This window comes from Oryza sativa, chromosome 1 (assembly GCF_034140825.1).
Source record: "Oryza sativa Japonica Group chromosome 1, ASM3414082v1".
Taxonomy (NCBI): domain Eukaryota; kingdom Viridiplantae; phylum Streptophyta; class Magnoliopsida; order Poales; family Poaceae; genus Oryza; species Oryza sativa.
In genome coordinates this window covers 12,732,048-12,753,613 of record NC_089035.1, presented here as the reverse complement: position 1 = coordinate 12,753,613, position 21,566 = coordinate 12,732,048, and the positions used below count along the sequence as shown (strand labels likewise).

Here is a 21,566-nt window from a genome sequence, read left to right as displayed (position 1 = left end):
TAAAAAATCGTATCGCGGATTAGCTCTCATTTATGAAATTAGTATTTTTATTAGTCTATATTTAATATTCTAAATTAGCGTCTAAACATCCGATGTGACATGGGCTAAAAAGTTTTACTCCCATCTAAACACCCCCGAGTCGTGGGAGGTAGGCAAGCGCGGGGGCCGCGCCGACCCCGACCACGACCACGCTGGAAACTTCCCAACCCCTAGATGACTAGGCAACGCTCTCGATTATTTTTATCATTTTTTATTTTTATTATTTTCTCGCCATCAAATTTCCGCCGCTCTCCTCCTCCTCTCCTCTTCTCCCTCCTGCGCCGCCGCCACCTCCTCCTCCCTCTTCCGCGCGCATATTCGCATCGCATAAATCGCACCAACCGCGCGGCAAGAGGAGAGGGAGGAGGAAGCCGACCTAGCGGGCTAGCAGGCAGGGCGTCGAGCGGGTTGGAGGGTTTCTTGAGCGGGTTCGCCAGCTCGAGCTGTTTGCTTGTGGGGTTCTTGTTTTTCTTTTCCGGGATCTTTGGGTGATGGCTGCTGCTGCGGCGGCGGAGACGTCGGAGGCGTCCACGGCCGGGCTCGCGCTCGCGGAGGCCAACATCAACTGGCAGAGGTAAAGCGCCCCCTTTTGATTTCTTTCACTTCGGAATAAAAATGTTCTTTCTTTCTTTGTTTTTTTTTTTTGAGTCATGCGAGGAGGGATGGCTGCGGCTTAGCGCGATGATAATTACTCCGCCTTTGCAGAACAGTAGTATTAGCTTCTTCATATAGTGATCTTGGCCGTTCACCATCAAATCTGCCTGGGTTTAGTTCGCGATTTGGGATTGGGGATGAGAAAGGGGAATTTTGTGGTGGTAGGAAGTCGAGTCACTTGCACATTAGCCACGGTTAGGTGTTTTTTTTTTCTTTAACCTTTTTTTGTGGACTTGTGGGAGCACTCACGAGGATCACGCCATTGTCGCTGTCGGTTTGGATGGTGAACAGAAGTTAGGCGCTTTGCTGTTTGGTTATGGCAAGGCCAACTTAGGTATGGCTTCCGCAAGCTTTCAGTTGCACCTTTCTGAATGGGAATAGTCTGTTTCACAAGTTGAGATGGAATTCTTACTCAATAATGCTTGGTAGAATCCCTCAAGCTGAAAGTGTGCAGAGGTAGAAAAGAAGACGTTTTGCTTTTCTGTTGATAATATATGAGCGAGGTGTTGTTTGTATGGAGGAGGAGTAGAACTACTACTTCTCCGGTCACGATAACATGCCGTTTAGGCATTATGTGGACTCCGACACACAAATTTACGGGATAATTTGGACAATACCAACGCAAAGATATGAGAGCTGCAAAATACCATTGTATGTGAGATGTGGGGCTTGGAAACCACATGTCAATGACACACACAAATAGTATTTTGCAACTTTGCGATTTCTGTGATGGTACCAAACAAATTGGCCCTAAATTTAATTGACGCTTAGGACAACCAAACTACAAAGAAAACAAGCCAAAAGATTTGTCTGAAACGACAAATAAAATGGACCATAGATAGTAATTTATTTGCAACTCCAATATATTACAATATTGTGAAAGTACTTTTGAGACAAATTTACTTGTATGATTTTTATATATTTGATCTAAATATTTAAGGAGACATTGGTGCTCAAAGTATTCAAAGTTTGACTCAATGTATGTATTTGACACAACATGTTTTATCATCGACTCATGTCTGCAACTCATATATCAAGCATGTTTTCCTAAGCACTTCAGTACCTATTGCTGTAGCTTTTGGGATGTGTAGCTATTCATTTTGTTATAATGTTACACCATGTTTTGGGCGTTGCAGGGGTGGGGGTTGGCTCACCGATTGACATTTGGCATAACATGCTGCTAACTAAGCTTCTAATACATAAACCATAACCAAGATTCATGTTATGTTTCAGTTCTAGTGTCTCAAGTCTCAATTGAATTTCACATTGTTCCGACCATTAATATAATGGACAGGAGTTCTGGCTAGTGTGTCAATTCCTCTTTATGATGCTTATAACAGTGGATGTTATATAGAAAAGATTACCACTTGCGGTGACAATCCATGCAAGTATCTATATCAAATCATATGAAGCGCCAATTTGTATCAGCATATTTCTGTGACTGAAAGAATTTCATTTTGCTTATTTTGCATCACAATTAGGTTGGACAAGACCAGGTTCCATGTCATTGGAGCTATCCTATTTACTGCTCAGCAAGGTGTTCTGCACCCTACGGCCGTTGTGAAGACCAGAATGCAGGTTGCAGAAGGAGGGCTTTCACACATGTCTGGCTTTTCTGTTTTCAGAAGGATATTGAGAAGTGATGGCATCCCTGGTGCTTTCAGAGGCTTTGGCACCTCAGCAGTTGGAGCACTGCCTGGCCGGGTCTTTGCTCTGACTTCATTAGAGGTGTCCAAAGAAATGGCATTCAAATACTCTGAACATTTTGATATGTCAGAGGCATCAAGGATTGCTGTAGCTAATGGTATAGCAGGTCTAGTGTCAAGTATATTCTCAAGCGCATATTTTGTGCCATTAGATGTGGTGAGCATTCATTTCCACTCTTGTGCCATGTTCATAACTTCTCCGTTTGCCCGTAATACTTTGATGTTCAATAATCTACTGTCACTGTTAAAGGATCTGCTTTACAATGATGATTTTGGTTCACCAAACTTGTAAACATATCAACCAAAACTTTGATGAAAACTTGCCTTTTGGCTGGTGAATTTTGTAGTGCATGCATATACATGTTGCCTATTGATTTAAAGCCTAGTGACTCTTGAGATTCCTTCTTTGACTACTTAAGTTTTATTCACTCCACTTTCCTTCTGACCATTTCCTGTTATCACATAATTCCTTTTTGTAAGCTCTTAAATCTCTATTTCTTCACCTGACAAGGGCTAATTGCTTTCATAATAATCTGAATCTACTATTTCATAGTTGCTCTCACATCTCAACAAGTTCAAACAGTAGGATTTTACTAACTAGTTGAGGACATCTATATTATTAGATAGTTTACACGGCATCTTTGTGTTCTGTAGATTTGCCAAAGGCTCATGGCTCAAGGACTACCAGGGATGGCCACATACAGAGGCCCATTTGATGTGATAAGCAAGGTTGTCAGGACTGAGGGGCTCCGGGGCCTTTACCGCGGTTTTGGAATCACCATGTTGACTCAATCTCCAGCCTCTGCCCTTTGGTGGAGTTCATATGGTGGTGCTCAACATGCCATATGGAGGTGTGTTAGTTTTTATCCAAAATTTGTTGTTCATTTTGGTTCAAAGGTTTAAATTTGTAGTTCCTTTCTTATTCAATATTCTCATCATCAACATAGGAGCTTGGGTTATGGAATTGATTCACAAAAGAAACCATCTCAATCAGAACTAGTTGTCGTTCAAGCAACTGCTGGAACAATAGCTGGTGCTTGCTCATCAATAATCACGACACCAATCGATACCATTAAGACACGACTTCAGGTAACTATATATATTTTTCTGAACACATGGCTGTTTTATCTTTGATTATTTGTAGATATATTTTTTAGTGAACATTTATTTTGTTACCTGTATAACTGCATTGATCTTTCTGGTGGAACTGTGAAACAATAATGGTAGACTTTATGCCACGGTCAACATCTTCATGATAGTACTCTGGGTTGGAAATCAAACTCACCTTTGCAGTGTTAGAGAAGTCACAGGAATTCCTCTGGCTGCACTTTCCTCAGAGCTTCTAGTTGACAAACCCAAAGAGACATACTTATGCTAGCAGCCTTACTGTTAGATATGTTTAGGCGGTGAAGGACAAATTATGCTTTGCGGTCCAGGATAATATGAGAAGTCATTGGCCTTTTTGCAACATACTGTGTAACAAGGTTCATGTACTTCATCACTGATAGCAACCATTACCACAATGTTATAGGGAGAAGTACAAAAGTTCTCTTCAAATAAGTTATAGGTCGTTTGTTTAGCTCTGACATGAGTAATACACATATGATCTTTTTATGGTTCTCCATGTCACAAGTCATTTGGCTGTTCTGTTTTCCAACCACTTTCATGTGTATTCATATTCTGAATTTCATTTCAAGGCTATCACTGCAACATGTTCTGTTTTTGTCCATCATAGTGGCTGATGTCAGTACTAATGACATGATTCTGAGGTATGTAGGTTGTCTTTCGGTTGGGTTGTTTATATTATTGTTGTGATATAGTCTGCCTGAAATGTTGCTAGAAGTCTCACCTAGCAGATTTTACGGCAACTTTCATCAACATCCAAATGCCCTTTCAAAGCTGGGACTGAAATTTGCTTGTAGCTGACTATGTACCTGTGACACTGGCTGATATTAACATTCTCAACATGATTGTGTGATTTGTATTAACGTGCTGTTGTTATGACAAGATCCTTCTCTGAATTGTCTTTGCAATGATGCTATCTATTACCATATCAAAGGGCATAGTAGCCATACAAATTACTACAATATACTTGCCAGAGTTCCATCTGCTTGTTCTAACATGCGTTATTTCAGGTGATGGATAACTATGGTAGGGGCAGGCCATCTGTCATGAAAACCACCAGGGTGCTGCTAGAGGAAGATGGCTGGAGAGGTTTCTACAGGGGGTTTGGACCGCGGTTTCTCAACATGTCCCTGTGGGGTACATCCATGATTGTAACTTACGAGCTAATAAGTAAGCACAGTTCAAATCCATTCCCCCCTTTGGTCTGCCAGGTTAATTAACTCCTCCCAATTTGCACCTGCAGAGAGGCTCTCCGTCAAGCCGGAGTGATGAGCCTTTTGGCTTCTGTTCCAAATAGATGGTGTAATCTTGAAGACCCACAATCCTTATCTGTGATGGGCTGACGGCTATCTAGTGAGTTCTTCTCAAGAAAGGGATTTGGAAAGTAACAAAATCCAATCAAGAAGTTTTAGTGATGGAAACTGTTTTATAACTACAGGGGAAGTATTAGCAAGTTAGTAGCTTAACAAGTTCCTCCTATACACTGTAAATATTTACTAGGGTTCTGTATGAAGTTCTTCTGAAGGTGCTTCATCCAGGATGTAATAGCCTGAGGCTTGCCCTGGCTACTGGGGGCAACATGTACGCGGCTCATAAAACCCTAAAAATTTTGGCAATGAGCTTTTGTATCTCTTTCCATGAGGCAACAAATTCCCACGGTATCTCGCTTGGTTTAATTTGTTATCATTTTTAGCAGATTCTAGCTAGCCACGGTCTTGAGATGGATGATGTAGCCAAACCAATTTAATGGAAAATGTACTCGCTTAATATGATATACTTAGACCACTTGCTTTATAGTATGATATAAGATCGACAAGCTTTTGGTAATGTAGTTCTTCATATGATTATATCTAGCTGTTTGGCTATTAGCCTGTTCAGATATTTTTTCAATGTTTTCACTCTACGGTGCTCTCATGTTTGCAATTCGCAATCTGTAAAGGTCATTCCCAAGTCAGGTTTCAAGAGGTTTTCGTCAATTCATTTGTTCATCGTTTGGAACTCTGGAGTCTGGATGACTCAAAAGTTAGTTATAGTTAATCGTTGAGAAAGAAAATCTATAGATTAGCATGAATCGCGGAGAAGAAATCTATTGTCAAAAGAAGAGGCATGTCATGTCTGCTACTGCTCAGCAGCTTGCGAGCTGATCTTGCAGCGACTCTGGGCGACCTTCCTGCAGGCAGTGCACCGGCGGCTGCGTCAGCGTCTCCATCACCCCGTACGCGTTCCAGCAGTACGGGTCGGCCAGCTTCGCGCCGGCGCTGGCACCGCCGCCTTCGTCGCCGCCGCCGGCCGGCAGCAGCTCGACGTCGGTCATGGTGATGCCCGTGCAGGCGACGGTGTCGCTGCACGCGAAGCGCACCGGCGCGCCGCCGCCGCCGCGCGGGTTGTACGTGCCGCGGATCCCCCTGTACGCGACGCCGTCGACGCGCACGGCGGCGGTCTGGTTGGCGCAGCCGGCGCCGGCGCCGCCGTGCGCATCGCAGTAGTACTGGTCGATGACGATGCAGCCCCTGACGTTCACCATCTGGACGGCGTCGAACACCACCCCCGACACCGACCCGGCGCCGCCCTGCCACGTCTTGATCCGCACGCCGTTGTCGGAGTCGACGACGCGCGCGCCGCGCACGGTCACGTTCGACACGCACGCCCGCGCGCCGCGCGCGCCCAGGCCGCCGATGCTGATGCCGTGGCCGTGCACGCACGTGACGTTCTCGACGCGCACCCCCGAGCAGCCGCCGCCGATGCTGACGCAGTCGTCGCCGTTGCTGATCCTGGAGTTGAGGATCCGGACGGAGCTCGTGTTCTCGACGTGGACGCCGTCGGTGTTCGGGCTCGACGCCGGCGAGCTGACGACGAGGCCGTCGACCAGCACCCGGCTGCACCCGTCGAACTTGAGGTGGAACTGCGGGCTGTTCTCCATCCTCAGGCCCTGCACGCTCACGTCGCTGCTCGCCACGAACTTGATCAGCTGCACAGTACAACATATCTCACTTTATCTAGGATTAACACTCGATTAATCAATCTCAATAATTAAATTACTGCAGCTAATGCGATTTGTAGTGTACTTACTGCAGGGCTCTCACATGGGCCGGGTAGGGTCGATCCATTGGGGCCCTGAACATAGACACGAAACAGTCAGTGTGTACTCTCTGACAGAAAAAAATAGGCGTGTCACTCATGTCACGAGATTAAGGTCGGCTAATTACAAAGATGAAATTAAGCGTGTCGTGTCACGAGATTAAGGTTGGTTAATTACGTACCCTGTGAGGTTTACACGGGAGATTCCACCACTCCTCGCCGTTGCCTTCGATGGTGCCCTTGCCGGACAGCGTCATCCCGTCGGCCCTGTAGAAGACGATCCACTGCCGCCGGCCGTCCGCCGCCGGCCAGCTCGCCGGCCCGTCCGGCGGCATCAGCACGCCGTCGATCTGCCGCGACACGTCACGGGTTAATCAATGGGGAAGGAAGTTGATGGAAATCGGGGACAAGGCGTGTGTTCGTGATTATATATATTTTTACTTGGAAGGTGAGGCCTGGCTTGCATGGCCCGGCGAAGATGGTGGAGGTGATGGTGAACACGCCGTCGGACGGCACGAGCACGGTGGCGGACTCCGCCGAGCACGCCGCCTTCCACGCCGCGCGGAACGCGCGCGTGTCGCCGTCGGCGCTCGAGCCGTTGCCCGTCGCGCCGAACGCCCTCACGTCGAACACGTTGCTGATGCCGCCGCCGCCGCCGGTGCAGGGTGGAGGTGGTGATGATGAGCTGTTCTTCGGTGATGGCGCCGTCGTGGCCGGTGGCAGCGCCGGTGGCGTTGTTGGTGGTGCTGGTGTCTCCGCCGGCGCGTGCGCCGGTGGTGGCATCGTCGGGGCGAGCTGCGGTGGAAACGACGGCGGTGGCTTTGTTGCCGGGGCAGGCGGCCGCTGCGGTGGCTGCACCGGAGCGACTGACGGTGGCTTTGGCATTGCGGCCGGAGGGATCGCCGGACGTAGTGCTGTCGGTGGCTTGGCCGGAGCGTACGCCGGTGGCTTTGACGGGGAGTGCCGCGGTGGATGCTCCGGCGACGGCGAGGGCACTGGTGGCTCGGCCGGAGGCAATGACGGTGGCTTCGCGTGATGGTGCGTCGAATGTGCGTTCGCTGGGGAGAGTTGAGGTGGCGTGGCCGGCGAGATCGCCGCCGGCGCCTTGGTGGGAGGAAGCGCCGGCCGCTCCGCCGGCGGCATCGACGGCGTCTTAGCGTGAGAATGTGACGGCGCCTTGGCCGGCGGCGACAGCGAGGGTGACGGTGGCATGGCCCGAACGCGCGACCTCGGCGCGCCCACCGGCGACAACTCCTCCGGCGGCTTGACGGGAGGCTGCATCGTCGGGCACGGCTTCTCACGCGGAGATCGCCGCGGCGGAGCGTCCTCGACGCCAGCCGGAGGCAAGCCCGGCGTCTCCGCCGGCGATTCCCCGCTGTCGAAGTCGGGAGGCAGCGCGGCGGGCGGCTGAGAGATGTGGCTGCCGCCGTTCGTCGCCGCCGCCGCCGCCGCCGCCGCGCGGTGGTGCCCGCGGTGCGGCGCCCTCCGGTGCTGCCTCCGGTGGTAGTGCAGCCTTGCCTCCGAGCAACAAGGGAGACACGACGAGAGGAGGAGGAGCACCACGGACACGGCCACCGCCGCCGCCGTGCGACGCGACATTGTCGTCGTCATCGTCGACGGTTGCCGCGTGCTCCGGCGTGCAGCCGCGCTCGCCGTTGGCCCCATCGCCGACGTACGGCCTAGCTGGGTGGAGCTAGCGCTGCTTGGAGTTTGAACGGAGCGGGAGATGCTATATATATACTCCCTCAGTACCTAAATTTTCGATGCCCATTGACTTTTTTAAACATGTTTAACTGTTCGTTTTATTAAAAAAAATTAAGTAATTATTAATTTTTTTCCTATTATTTGATTTATTGTTAAATATATTTTTATGTATAAAAATTTTTTTAATAAGAAGAACGGTCAAATATGTTTTAAAAAGTCAACAGCGTTAAATATTTAGGGACGGAGGGAGTACAAGTGCATGATTGTGGCTAGTATTGGGCGATGCAGGATGATCAAAAGCTAAATTCATACTGGACCGCTAAAATTCTGACAATTTTTGTAGTACTAAGCACCAGTATTTTATTAATCAAAGGCAAATGAATTGGCATGGGTGTATCTAAGTATGTATGTATACTTGTGGCTAGCATTTGTCATGGTGGATATATAATTGTATTACTAAGTTCATGTTGGATTACAATACGCACCCGCTCCAATTTTGTAAGCACCATACCGGTGTATATAATCCAGGCAAAGGAACAGCCAGTCAGTGAATTTGTACTACTTGTATGCTACCACACTTGTGGCTAGCATTCGTCCATGGTGAATCTCTAGAGCTAAATCCATATTGGTTTATTATACAAAACATTGGATATAAATGGAGGGACTCTCGTATCAAAATTTGTAATGCTAGCCTACCACCTTGTGCAGTGAGGCTTGAATCGGGCTGGTTAGTCTATCACCTTATGGTGCTAGCTAGAAAACCCCATAGATTTTCTCATATACTGATTTATCATATATGCCACTACAATTATATCAAAGAGTATCGTAATGAAGCAAATGAATTGGGTCTAACTTGGTTAGGGGGAGATTATACGAGTGTATTCGCTTCCATCCAATTGTCCATTTTTCAGTGCTCAGGGTTTCGAATTTAGATGTATATTTTGTTTCCTCAATTAAATTGTTACCGAATTTCTTCTTGTTAGAATCGGCCTTATGAAAAACCATGTTGAATATATACCTATTGATATATATGTGTGGGTTTTGACAATGTAACAACAATATACTGATTTCCTTTGTGTAGTGAAGTTTCAGCCTATCAGTTATTTTTTCTTTCCCTAAAAACTGTCTATAACTATTTTGTTTGATATTTGAGAAGTGGAGCACTTGTACCTAAGATTCGGAAACTTTTCTCTCCTACCATCTTTCATCCCAAGGCAGTTCCCTAGTAAGGCTGTGTTCGATAGCAGGAGTTCCCAACTCCCTCTTCTCGTTTTCCACGCGCACTCTTTTCAAAGTATTAAACGATGTGTTTTTTAAAAAAAAGTTTATATATAAAAGTTGCTTAAAAAAATCATATTGATCCATTTTTAGAAAAAAATTAGCTAATATTTAATTAATCACGCGTTAATGGACCGCTCTTTTTTCCGTGCGTGGGTGATGGGTTCCCAACACCCACCACCGAACACAGCCTAAACCCCCAAGCAGGATGTTACTCGAATAGAATCCTAAGGATAAACTCTAATTCCCTCGCTCGTATTTTCAAGCTGTAGATAATAGGAGCTGAAATCAATCCCTTGAAACATTCTTTTCTGAGAGGACATCATCGGTCGTTTCGCTCCCTTGTTTACTAAACTCTATTTAGGAGATCAACCCGGCGTAGGAGTATGGGATTTGGACACATCAGCAGTACCAGTTGTTGAAGTCGAGTATGAGCTTCTATCCAATTGTAAAGGTAGAACCGTAAATACTATCCGAAATAGTGAATTGAGGGTGCTTGGTAAATGTGTTCCATTCCTTGAAAGCCAGTGGATACTATAGCCAGCGAAATGGTTGCTACTAAAGCATAAACTGCTTACCCTCGTCCCTAAGCACAACGGACTTCAGATGCCTCTCTCCATTGCACTTTAAGTACTTAGCTGTTTTCTACTGCTGAATCCACTCCAGCTCACCTACCTTGTCGACAGGGATTCTCTCCATTACTTCTGCTGCAATATGAGACACTTACAGGTAGGTTTATCAGTGATTAGCGTGGGATACACAGGCAACCTCTGCCAGTGAGGTTACCGGTGGCTGCTCGCGCTTTCTCTCTCTGCACGACGTGCCTGGAAAAGATTTGCATTTGCTAATGAAACCCAAGGCTGAAAGAAGTTAGGGGAAGATTTAGGGTTAGCTGAAACAAGTTGTCGTTCTTGCATGCTCTTTTCCGGCTTTACAAACTGCAAGTTGGAGCTGCCATTTATGCATGCAGAACCAAGGATGCACAATTAGCACCTTGCTAGAGCCTAGTAGCTACGCTTTGCCTCGAACTAGCTTTGTGGTTAACTTTAGCTTGTCATTGTCTGCACCGTGTAGCATTGCAATATGAACTGTTAATTACTCCTGTATAGTACATGTGTTTTACTACTGTAATACTAGTTCATAAGCGACAAGATCTTGGGGGCATCTTGTCGCTCTCGATCAATTCGATATTTGACTTACATTGACTCGATCGATCGGTCACATGAACACGAATGGATGAATGCCAGGATATCGATCGAGAGTTTTAATCGAGTTGGCGATTAGTTTACAGCTGCCAATAAATTCGACACTTGTATCCACAACGAAGCTTCTAGTTCTTCACGAGATCAAATTAACGATCGATCGGCTAGCTTGTGATGGTGCGACATATACATACCTCAAAATACTACGAGTACCTTGTAGGAGAATACCACAGGGAATTTGTCTCAAAATACTAAACTAACCAACCTACTTGCCCACAGCGCTACGGTTCTGGACTTCTGGTATGCTTGTACTAAATGCTTAGCTCATTAATTTTATCTTCGTTTGAAAAGAGTACTCCGTCTTGTTTTTAGGCTCAGTTCCAAACTTAACTCACTTTCCAAACTTAACTCATTTTCCAAACTTAACGAACAGAACCTTAACTCACTTTCCAAACTTATGTCACAAGTGTGGTATGCCATAGTTTTCGTGGCACCAAAAAAAAGAGCTACACTTTATGACAAATTTTTGCTAATAAGGGAGTGTATGACATATGGATCGTAAGAGTATAAAAGTGCCATATCTTTGACTTCAACCAAACACTTACATAAAAGTCATTTATCTTATTAACTTTTTAATATAATGTAAATACGAGTCATGCTTCAAGTACCTCCAATACTAATAAAATAAGTCAGTTTTCACTAAGGATAATTTTATTATCCTTAAGAATGTACCATAAGATACCATAATTTGTAGTCTAAAATTTGGTACGTAACTCCATGTACTAGGTATTTCGAGATACTAAAATTTTTAGTGTAAAATCTTGGCACCTCCAGTAACATTCTCAAGGATCATAAATTATTTCCCTTAGTGGTCATTTTAAAATTCGCGGCTAATTCTAAAGCCGGGTAAACTTTGTATCTCGACTCCCAAAATCGAGTAAAACTCCTCCGTTCATTTGGTAATGGCTTGACCGGATCACCCAAAACCATTGTAAAACTGGTGAAGCGACGAGGTTCATTCAGTTCTAAAAGTTTAGTGAAAGAGAAATTTTATGGCTAAGTCCTTGTTACTACTAATCAAGTGCTCAGGCAGGAGAACAGAAGATTCAGTGAACCTACACAAGAAACCAATATGGCTAAGTCCTATTTTCCGAGAAGCATACAGCTGTAAAAACGAGCTTCTTTCTGTTTGCAGGAAAAGCCTTGCAGTAAAACGTCAAGAGAAAAGAAGAGAACAGGGCAGGAAATTACCAGCCGCGAATGGAATGCACGCATGTGATCACCTCTACCTTTCGCCGTCCATCCGCTGCCGCCGGACGCGACAGAAGACGGGTACACTCCCCTGATCAAACAAGAGAGAATATTGCACACGAACTCCCATCTCTTTCTGAATCTCCGTATTATACAAACACAGAGATGGTGTCCTTGCACTAACTAAAAGCAAAGCCATTTGTCTATGACAGCCCGTGATCAAATCCTAATCACTTTTGCTGCGTTAGTTAGCCGACCTACATGAATTTCTTTTTTTTTTTTTGAAGATGTTTTGCTACACTTTATTTGGATGACGAATTCAGGGTGGGCACATCAACTGACAGCTGGCATTAGTTTGTGAAAAGAAAAATTAAGAATAGGCTGAACAGGACGCTGTACCCACTCTGTCCCATGTTTTCGGTTGTAGGACGGATCGGTTTGATCACCCAATTTTGAGATAACATACATATATATTCATTTCTGAACCATGTTTTTTTCTTCTTTTTTTTTTCATTTTTGTTTGTCAAGAACCAAATTCAGTAGTAACACATTGGAAGTTTGGAACTCACGTCCTTCTGTCCGTAGAGAACCTTCAGAGCTCTACCTGTACACATCTCTTATGTTAAGTATTTGATGTAGCTAGTTCAGTGTATGACAAAAGAAAAACAGGGGCAAGAAGCCACGAACTGAAGAAGCTAACTCAATACAGCGGATGAGCAATCCTGCGTGCTACCGGCGGAACTGAAAATGGTTTTGTCCTCTCAAAGTACAGAGAAAGCTAGCATTATTCAGGAGCACAGAGCTAGTCGGCTTCATGTATCTCTGAATCTTTTTGTTCGTGAGCATCACGGGTAAGTTCAGAAACTCGATGCAACGTCAGCTGCTACTTCTTACCAGGAAAACTACTCATCGATCTCGACACAAGTACACTACACACATGTCAAAATCTGACCTTACCCTTTCTTGCCAAAAGAAAACAATAAAAATAAAAACCCTGAGTTGTCCTATATGTCAGTGACAGAGAGTAGTAATGGGCCGTATTCCCGTGCCAGCATGTAGGCCATCGTTGGGCCGTTCGTGGGCTGGTTAAGCCCAAGGCTGATGACCTCTTCTTATGGGTTTAATAATACCACATCGCTAGTTGAGATGGATTGAGCCTCTGGATGAGGTATAGGCTATATTTAGTTCCTTCCAAAGTTGAAAGTTTGGGTTGAAATTGGTACGATGTGACTGAAAAATTGTGTGTGTATGACAGGTTGATGTGATGGAAAAATTTGAAAGTTTACACAGCCATAAAAGAAGAGACGGAGTGTCTAGCAAAAGCATACCTTTCTCGGCCTTTTGGCTAAGATCAAGTGTAGTATCTGTTCTTATCAGTTTAATGTCTGATATGTGGGCTATGTGCCTACTTTGATATTAAATTAATTTATTTTGGGGAAGGGTACTGGCTTGCCATTGGGGCCCTTGAGTGTTGCCTTGGCGTTGCACTATACCCTCGGTCTGACACACCCCAACCAAATCGAACACAAACTTTTTGATGCTTAATCTGATTTGAATCAAATCATCGAGTTCTTGCAGATACAAATGAATGGAATCATTGGTCACTGCTGAATATATTTCCACTCTGTTTAAAGATTGAAAGCTTGAATCTTCACATTGTCAATTACTCCATATTGTTGGGAGCATATGTCCTCTGCATTGATAACATAAGGACTCCCAACAGGAGTCTCTGAAAATATATCTATATGTCCTGTAGATTGATTGATAGATTATATGTCCTCTAGATTGATTGATAGATTATGAGTTTCTGAAAATATATCTACTATATGTCCTGTAGATTGATTGATAGATTATATGTCCTGTAGATTGATTTGTAGATTTATATGTCCTGTAGATTGATTGATAGATTAAGAGCGGGATTAAGAGCGGGTGGGAATCCATGAACGGAGAAATCTCGGGCGAACGCCGTGGCAGACTGCCGTGGCAGCGACTGGTCTGATCTGCCGGCGGACTTGCTCGTCACCGTCTTCAGCTCTCTGGAGATCCCCGACCTGATCTGCTGCGGCGTGGCCACCCACCCTCCACCGGCAACCTCTACCGCATCCCGCTCCCCGACGACCACGACACCCTCCCGAACGGCGATCCGCCATCGACAACCCCTCTACGATTACCACCACCCTCCACCCACAGCCCGTTCAACCAGCTCTCTCCTTCGCTAGGCTCGATCGGCGACACCGCATTGACATGGATCAACACACGCACGCGGATTTTGCTTAAGCTTGGATTACCACGACTGCTAATTCTACTATGACAATAATGATGGATTGCTCTACGCCATCCGCTTGACTGGTGGGATGCACGCCATTGATCTCCATTACCCAGCTCAACATCGATAGTCGTATTTGATGCTTTTAGTGCACCGGACACATCTCCTTTAATTTCTTTCTTTGCTTTTCTATGTTGTATTCTTGTGGAGGTCACAAATATTAAGGTAAGGAAAAAAAATGTGGAGCTGCACGTTAAGATGCTTCACGCTGAAAGACATAGAGAATTCATAATATCGTAGGTCCTCAGGGCACACAGAGTTTATGGAATAACTGCACTTCTCCTTTTAGGATTCAGCCCTCGTGGTCACTATGCAAAAATAAATAACAATCAATTGGTTTTCACAGTGTTCAGCTAGCAATAGTTTTTCTTTTGCCCTGTTTAATTAGAAAACAAGGATTCCTTGCAATTTCAAGCCAAATAGACCAATTCCTGTAGTTACCATGGGTAATTCTCCGGTTGGAATATGACTTTTGTTGCAATTTATTTTAACCACATCGAATGGGGTCGCTTGTTATTTTCCCTGTTTAGGTATTTTATTAAGTTTGGTCCTCACTGTCCTAATTTTCGCTTACCGTCCTTTTACCGTTCAAAAAGAAATGGAAAAAAATGTAGCATCATCACAGGTAAAAAACGCAAGCAGAGGTTGATATATCGAATAATTTGATGCAGAGGCTCTCGCTGGGCATCAAGCTGCAGTTTTGTTGATGTCCTCACACTTGTCGTGATGTCCCAATCACTGGCCTGTTGCAAGAATACTTTCTCTCGCTGCTTTAATAAGAGTGAGTATAACAAGTGTTGTAAGCGGATTTTAAAAATTATTGTGTTTAATTAGATAGAGAAGATTGAGAAGAGAATAAAAACGGGCTACAAAGATTTATTGCCAGCTACTTATGCTCTCAGATACTTATATGTACTTATATATTACATGTGTATCAGAGATAAACATTACTCCCTCCATTTTAAAATATAACTATTTTTAGAATAGTGACAAGTCAAATATTTTAAACTTTGACTATTAATAGAAAAAAAATTCAATCATGTAAAACTGATGTTACTATATTTATCATTAAGCAAACTATCATAATATATATTTCTTTTTATTTAAAACATACTCCCTCCATTCCGTAATATAAGATACAACCACTTTTTTAGATGTTTCATAACAGTATAAGGCATGCATACAAGCATGCAATTAACTATGACATTTTCTCCATTAAATTAGTACTCCTACCTTTTTAAATCCTCCATTCTCATGTTATCTAATTTTATTGGATGCATGCATTATATTTATTAGGATGATCCAAACTACAAGATAAAATAATTGTTTCTTGATATTTGGATTAAGGGTGGTTGTGTCTTATATTTTGGAATGGAGTGAGTATTACTTTTATAGATATTGTTGACTCAGAGACCGTGTTAGAGTCTAAAAATGTTTATATTTTTGGAACGGATAGAGTAATTAATAGTGTAGTGTAGTATAAGTAAGACTAAGTTTGACTGTATATTTTGGAAGCAGGAGTAGTTGCTATTACCGTGTAATCATCCACAATAATTCCTCCGTTTGACGACAAGTGGCAGCAGCTTTTCATCAGTCCACTTGCGGTGGTGGCCTGGTGGGTGGGAGTAGGGTGTGTGCATCTTCTTTTACGCTGCCTCTGTCGTTAATTAGTGCACATCATCGATCAACTGCCTACTGAAACATATGCTAGTACACGAGGATCTTTTAGTTTGTTCCAAAGATATAAATATCAGTTGGAAACTGATTTTTTGGCTATATAGTCTAGTGGTGGTAGTAAGATACCGTTGTGTATAAGTATCCTACTCATTAGGGTTAGAATAAAGTGTACGTTAGATCTTTAAACTGGTCTACTTGTGTTAATTAGATCTCTATACTCTTAACATATTGATCCAAGTCTCATAACTTATTTAAGTATGTTATTTCTATCTCAAATTACTATGACCCCTTCGAGATCCTATGTGACGCAGACATGACACCATCAATGACGACAAATGGGATCCACTTAGAAATTTTCCTTTTTTCCTTTTCTTTTTTCCCTTCTCTCTTAATTTTGTTTTCCATTTCTTCTCATTCTTCTCGGTGGCACTTGCGATAATGAACTTGGGTTATCGTTCAGATCCCAGTCTACTTCAATGGCTAACTCACCCCGCCCAACAGTGAAAGGGGAAGTGGGAGGACCTAGACGATGGCAGCCTAGGAGGAGTTAGCTGTCACCACGGCTTCTTGGTGGCACCATCCTCCTCCACGCACCTCTCCCTCGTCTGTCTTGTTTATCATCGCCGTCATCATCTTCAAAGAGGCTGGCAAGCTATGGGAGAGATACACATGAGGGCGGCCCTCTCCACTTAGCTCGCCGAGCTTGAGCTCTTGATGACTCCCCCCTCCTACCTCACCGCTAACACCTTTAGGCTAGCTCATCCGGTGCAAGAATCGTCGTGCTCAAGCTCACCACGACCACCTTGTCAAGCTCGTGCCCGACACCGGTGGCGGCAATAGCCCAAGGGCCTGTAGGCCGAGGACGCTCGGTGGGGATGGAGGGGCTAGCAACGATGTGGGCAGGCGGATGCACAAAGGAGAAACACGGGAAGGAACACGAAGGTAGCACACGATGGGCTCCTGCCCTGACATAGATGCCATGCACCCTGCAGGTTGGGTTGGGAGAGATGGGAGAGAGATGATGGAGCCATGTCAAGTTTGAGCCCTACTTATTAGGACTAAACCAAGTCCATGGGAGATCCACCGTGGCATGCCATGTCGGTGCGCGGAGCAGTTCAGGGCTGGTTTAGACTAGTTATGGTGCCTAAGATGAGTTGGCGACCTGAAAATACATTTTAAGAGTTAGAGAAACCTGGATGGCACAAATGGACAAGTTTAAAGACCACCATGCAGTTTACTCTTAGGTTTAATATGATATTCTTTTCAGCTTATTTATCAGACTATATATTGAAACAGACTATTTGTCCAAGGCTAAAAAATATGTTTTCTTAAAAAAAACAACTTTCACCTACTACATATTTTAAGATATTTATTAAGTTTATTTCTCAAAATATTATTTATCCCTATAATAAATTAGATAGTCAATGGCAATAATCCACTCAATAATTTAAATCGTGCAGGACCGGATTTAGTCTTGGAGTCTATCAATTTTTTAAAGAATATTTTATGTATGCATATACAGGACGTGCACGCTTATGCGTGTGGGTGGCTATATTTTATAACCTTTTGAAATTAGAAAAAAAAGGCAAATACGATTTAGCAATATGAATCAAGTGATATAGTGGGAGATTGGTTCTTCTTAACTCGGTTCTTTCGAGCCTTCCCATGTTTATGTTATCCTTCTTTGAAATACTTTGAGGTGCACTTCAAAGACTGGATTACTCCCGATCGAGATTTTTCTAGAGCAGTGATAGCCAAAAAAATATATAGGTTAACAAAATGGGAATATATATGCCGGCCAAAAGGGTGGACTGGGTGTCCTAAATCTTGATATCATGAATATATATTTGTTGAGCAAATGGCTATTCAAGCTTCTTAATGGTGATGGTCTGTGGCAAAACCTTTTGCACAACAAGTACTTAAAGGGTAAACCCCTCTCCCACACGTCACACAAACCATGAACATCTCAATTTTGGGCTGGCCTAATGAAAGTAAAAGATCATTTTTTTTTTAGTATGGATCTTTTAAACCTGGTAATGGGATGGAGATAAGATTGTGGGAAGACACATGGTTGGACTTGCAACTTCTCAAATATCAATACCCTTCTTTGTACAATGTGGTTCGAAAGAGACATTCTACTTTGGCAGAGGTTATGAGCACAACACCGTTGAATGTTTCATTCCGACGATCAATTGTAGGACCAAAGTTAGTTGAGTGAAATGATTCGATTTCTCGACTAGCTAATATAACCCTGTCAAATGAAAAGGATTGCTTTATTTGGTTGCTACATAATAATGGCCAATTTTCGGTCAAATCCATGTATAATGCGATCATTAATTCTAATGTAAGGATCCGCAAGAGGATCTTATGGGAGATAAGTGTACCACCAAAAATCAAAGTATTTATGTGGTTTCTTCAAAAAAAGTAATCTTAACGAAAGATAACCTTATAAAGAGAAAATGAAGGGGAAACAAGCAATGTTGTTTTTGTAATACACAACAGACCATCCAACATCTTTTCTTTGATTGTTATGTTGCACGTTTTGCTTGGCGATGTGTCTTCTTTGCCTTCAATATCCCCCTCCCCATAATGCAAAAGATATTTTTGGTAACTGGCTAAGGAGAGTGTCTAGACAAAAAAAAATGATTTTATTTGGAGCTAGTATTCTATGTTGGTCAATTTGGCGTTGTCGTAATGATATAGTTTTTAACCATAAAAAAATGCCTAACATCATGCAGGTTATCTTCATGTGTTCCAATTGGCTCCACTCTTGGTGTATGATGCTTTTACTGGAACAACAGGATACTATGCGGAATGGTGCTACACGGTTGGAATTGGTAGCCAAGGAACTTTTATTCCAGTTTGGATGGTGTAGTACCTACATAATTTCATAATAGAATCTACGTGTTTTTAGAAACATTATTTTAGAAGATCATATTATAGGCAGAAGTTGGGGATTTGTCCCATCTCGCCTTTTTGTTAAGCTCTTTTCTGTTCACTTCTGGACTTTTTGGTTGTGTGCCTACGGGCAGAGGCCAGAGATGTAATCCATTTCCATTATCTAAAAAAAAGTTATTTCCAAAATCAACTAAGAACATTTTCAAGTGACTTCCTATCCAACTTCCAAAAGTTATAATTTAGATACTATATATTAAAATCATTGGCTCAAAAGATCTCACCCCCTAAATTCTAGGCTCCCTATTCCGACCTCCATTTTTATCAAATTTGACAAATGTCTTTCACCCTCACAATCTGCTCGTCCCGTTCCTTGCCTACTCATCTGCCGTCGATGCTGGCTCTTCTTAAGCATCTCCAGCAAAGACCCTAAACCTAACCCCTAATTAGTCCTGGGAGTGCGGCCCCCATTGACATTTTTTCTGGTGCGATCCAAAATTTCACTTCCAACGGTCTTGCCTCGTTGCCGCGCGGCGCTATGACCTAGATCTCCTTCGGCGAGTGCCGTCGACTCCCCCCACCTCCGCCAAGATTGCCTAAAAAATGTGAAGTTTTTTTCCTACCTCTATCGACCGTCGTCCACAGGACCTCCGCCTGCATGCCAGCCGTGCGCATGCTGGCCGTTCGCACGCCTGGCCATTGTCTGCCAGGGCCACATGCCGCCCGCCCCCACGCTAGTCCCCGTCCTCACGATGCGCTAGACTTTGTTGACTGCAGAGGAGAATCTGAATTATGAACTGTATCACTGTACTTATATTAGTAGCACTCCACTAGTATTGCAATGGATCGATATGAACCATTGACATATATACTTCCTCAAGTTTAATTCTTAAAATAAATTTACTTTTAGCAATAGTTGCATCTCATAAGTTTATGAATTAAAAGGAAAAAGTACGAATTACCTCCCTGAATTATTGCATCTGTCCGGTTTACCCTTCTAAACTCAAAAGCCACATATTTTACACCCTAAACTACGCAAACCAGGCATATTACCTGCTAACTCAAAGCGGTTTTGTCCTACGTAGTATACTCGTGGCAGTCCAGTCAACCAATTTTTATTTAAAAAAATCCATGGGCCCCACATGTTAGCTTCTCCCTTCTTCTCTCTTTATCTTTTCGCCAATGAGGCAACGACGGGTGGAGTAGTGCCACCGCACTGCAGCCTCCCCCTCACTTCGCCGCTGCCGCCTTCACCTCCCCGATGGAGGGTGTAGTGCCGCCACCTGCACACACATCCCGCCCACCACCGCCGATGCCTTGTCCCTGCTCCATTCTCGAAGAGAGAGAGAGAGAGAGAGAGACGGTGAGGAAGTGGAAGAACAGAGAAGAGGATACACCAGTGGGCGGTGTCCCTCATCGTTGATCTGAAGGGCCATGCTGCCCCCAGGTCGTTGCTATGGTGGTCGTCATCGTCTGTGGCCTTGGTGCTAGGACAATGTCGGCGGTGGCTGTCATCGTCTTTCGCACCTCGGCGCCAATGGCCTACGCACATCATCGAGGGGGACCGAGTAGAGGCGGTCCTCGAAGTCGGTGGCGAGGTTCTTGAACAGCACACGCCCTGCCTCCAGCATCTCCGACTCCAATGGTGGTCATGGTGATGGTGACCCCGGAGGACGCTGCCACTCCCCTCCCGTGCTCCCTTGGCTCACCGTCTCCTCCACTCCCTCTCCCTTTCCCTATCCTTCATTGCTCTGCACGCCATCAAATTCGCCCAACACCATTGATTGCGACGAGATGTGCCCCCTGCCTTCCTTCACAGGCTCCTCCTGCATCGATGTATGCAAAAAAAATAAAAAGAAGTAAACCGGACAACGACGTTGGGCGGATGGGGAAGGGTGGAGGTGCGAGCTAGCCCGCGAACCTCCACCATATTGTCTCCGCCATTTTCCGTTGCGGGGAATCGCACAGCTCCTGGAGGTGGCGGAGAGGAAGGAGAAGAAGAGCTGGCAGGCGGGTTCCACTATTTTTTTTAAGTTGATTGTGCGCCACGATGATCCAAAAACCACTATGAGTCGACTTAGGGGGTATTCATCCGGTTTAGAAAGTTTGGGAGTATGAGATGTCCGGTTTTGTACTTTAGGGGGGGTAAACCGGACTGACGCAACAGTTCAGGGGGAGGGGGGGTAAGTCATACTTTTTTCTTTATAAAAGTATGAAATAAATATATTACAAGTAGATAAAGAGAGAAATAATTGTTTTAGGATTTGATAAAGTGAGAGTATGCTAATATTTTTTGTTTTGTATTGCTATGTATGAGATGGGTGAAAATGATCTTGTTTTGGGACGGGGTTAATAATATACTTGAAGTATGTTGGAACTGTACTATTAAGTAGCACCACTTTTCATAGAATTTGAGTCTTGCAGATATATATATACTCTATACTGTGCATGTGCTTGTGTAATTTCATATATATGCTCTAATTTTGCAATGCTGTGATGGTAGTGATTTTTGTACATGGACTTTTATGACGACGACGATGATCTCCTTGCTCAATGGTGGGAGTGAGAGGAGTTGTCCGATGATGATGACTACTACATTGCAGCTGCCCTTCTTACGAACATAGAGCATAA

General features: G+C 44.2%; 2 protein-coding genes and 1 non-coding gene across 3 annotated transcripts; 2 read left to right on the top strand and 1 right to left on the bottom strand.

The window, feature by feature from the left end:
* Window positions 1-317: 317 nt before the first annotated feature.
* On the top strand, window positions 318-5,298 carry LOC4326984 (uncharacterized). The gene is made up of 6 exons (XM_015766771.3): window positions 318-613; window positions 2,175-2,556; window positions 3,054-3,250; window positions 3,347-3,488; window positions 4,535-4,694; window positions 4,768-5,298. Exons 1-6 carry the CDS (start codon window positions 531-533, stop codon window positions 4,791-4,793), a joined length of 990 nt encoding a protein of 329 aa, XP_015622257.1. The 5' UTR covers window positions 318-530; the 3' UTR covers window positions 4,794-5,298.
* Window positions 5,299-5,532: 234 nt separating this feature from the next.
* LOC4326983 (polygalacturonase At1g48100) lies at window positions 5,533-8,303 on the bottom strand. The gene is made up of 4 exons (XM_015766769.3): window positions 7,044-8,303; window positions 6,785-6,952; window positions 6,594-6,638; window positions 5,533-6,492 (listed from the first exon to the last, which is right to left on the bottom strand). The coding sequence occupies exons 1-4, from the start codon at window positions 8,265-8,267 to the stop codon at window positions 5,650-5,652; spliced, it is 2,280 nt and encodes a 759-aa protein (XP_015622255.1). The 5' UTR covers window positions 8,268-8,303; the 3' UTR covers window positions 5,533-5,649.
* Window positions 8,304-13,361: 5,058 nt separating this feature from the next.
* LOC112937713 (U2 spliceosomal RNA) lies at window positions 13,362-13,551 on the top strand. Its single transcript, XR_003240372.1, has one exon. It is a non-coding gene; the product is annotated as a U2 spliceosomal RNA (small nuclear RNA).
* The last annotated feature ends 8,015 nt before the right edge of the window (window positions 13,552-21,566 follow it).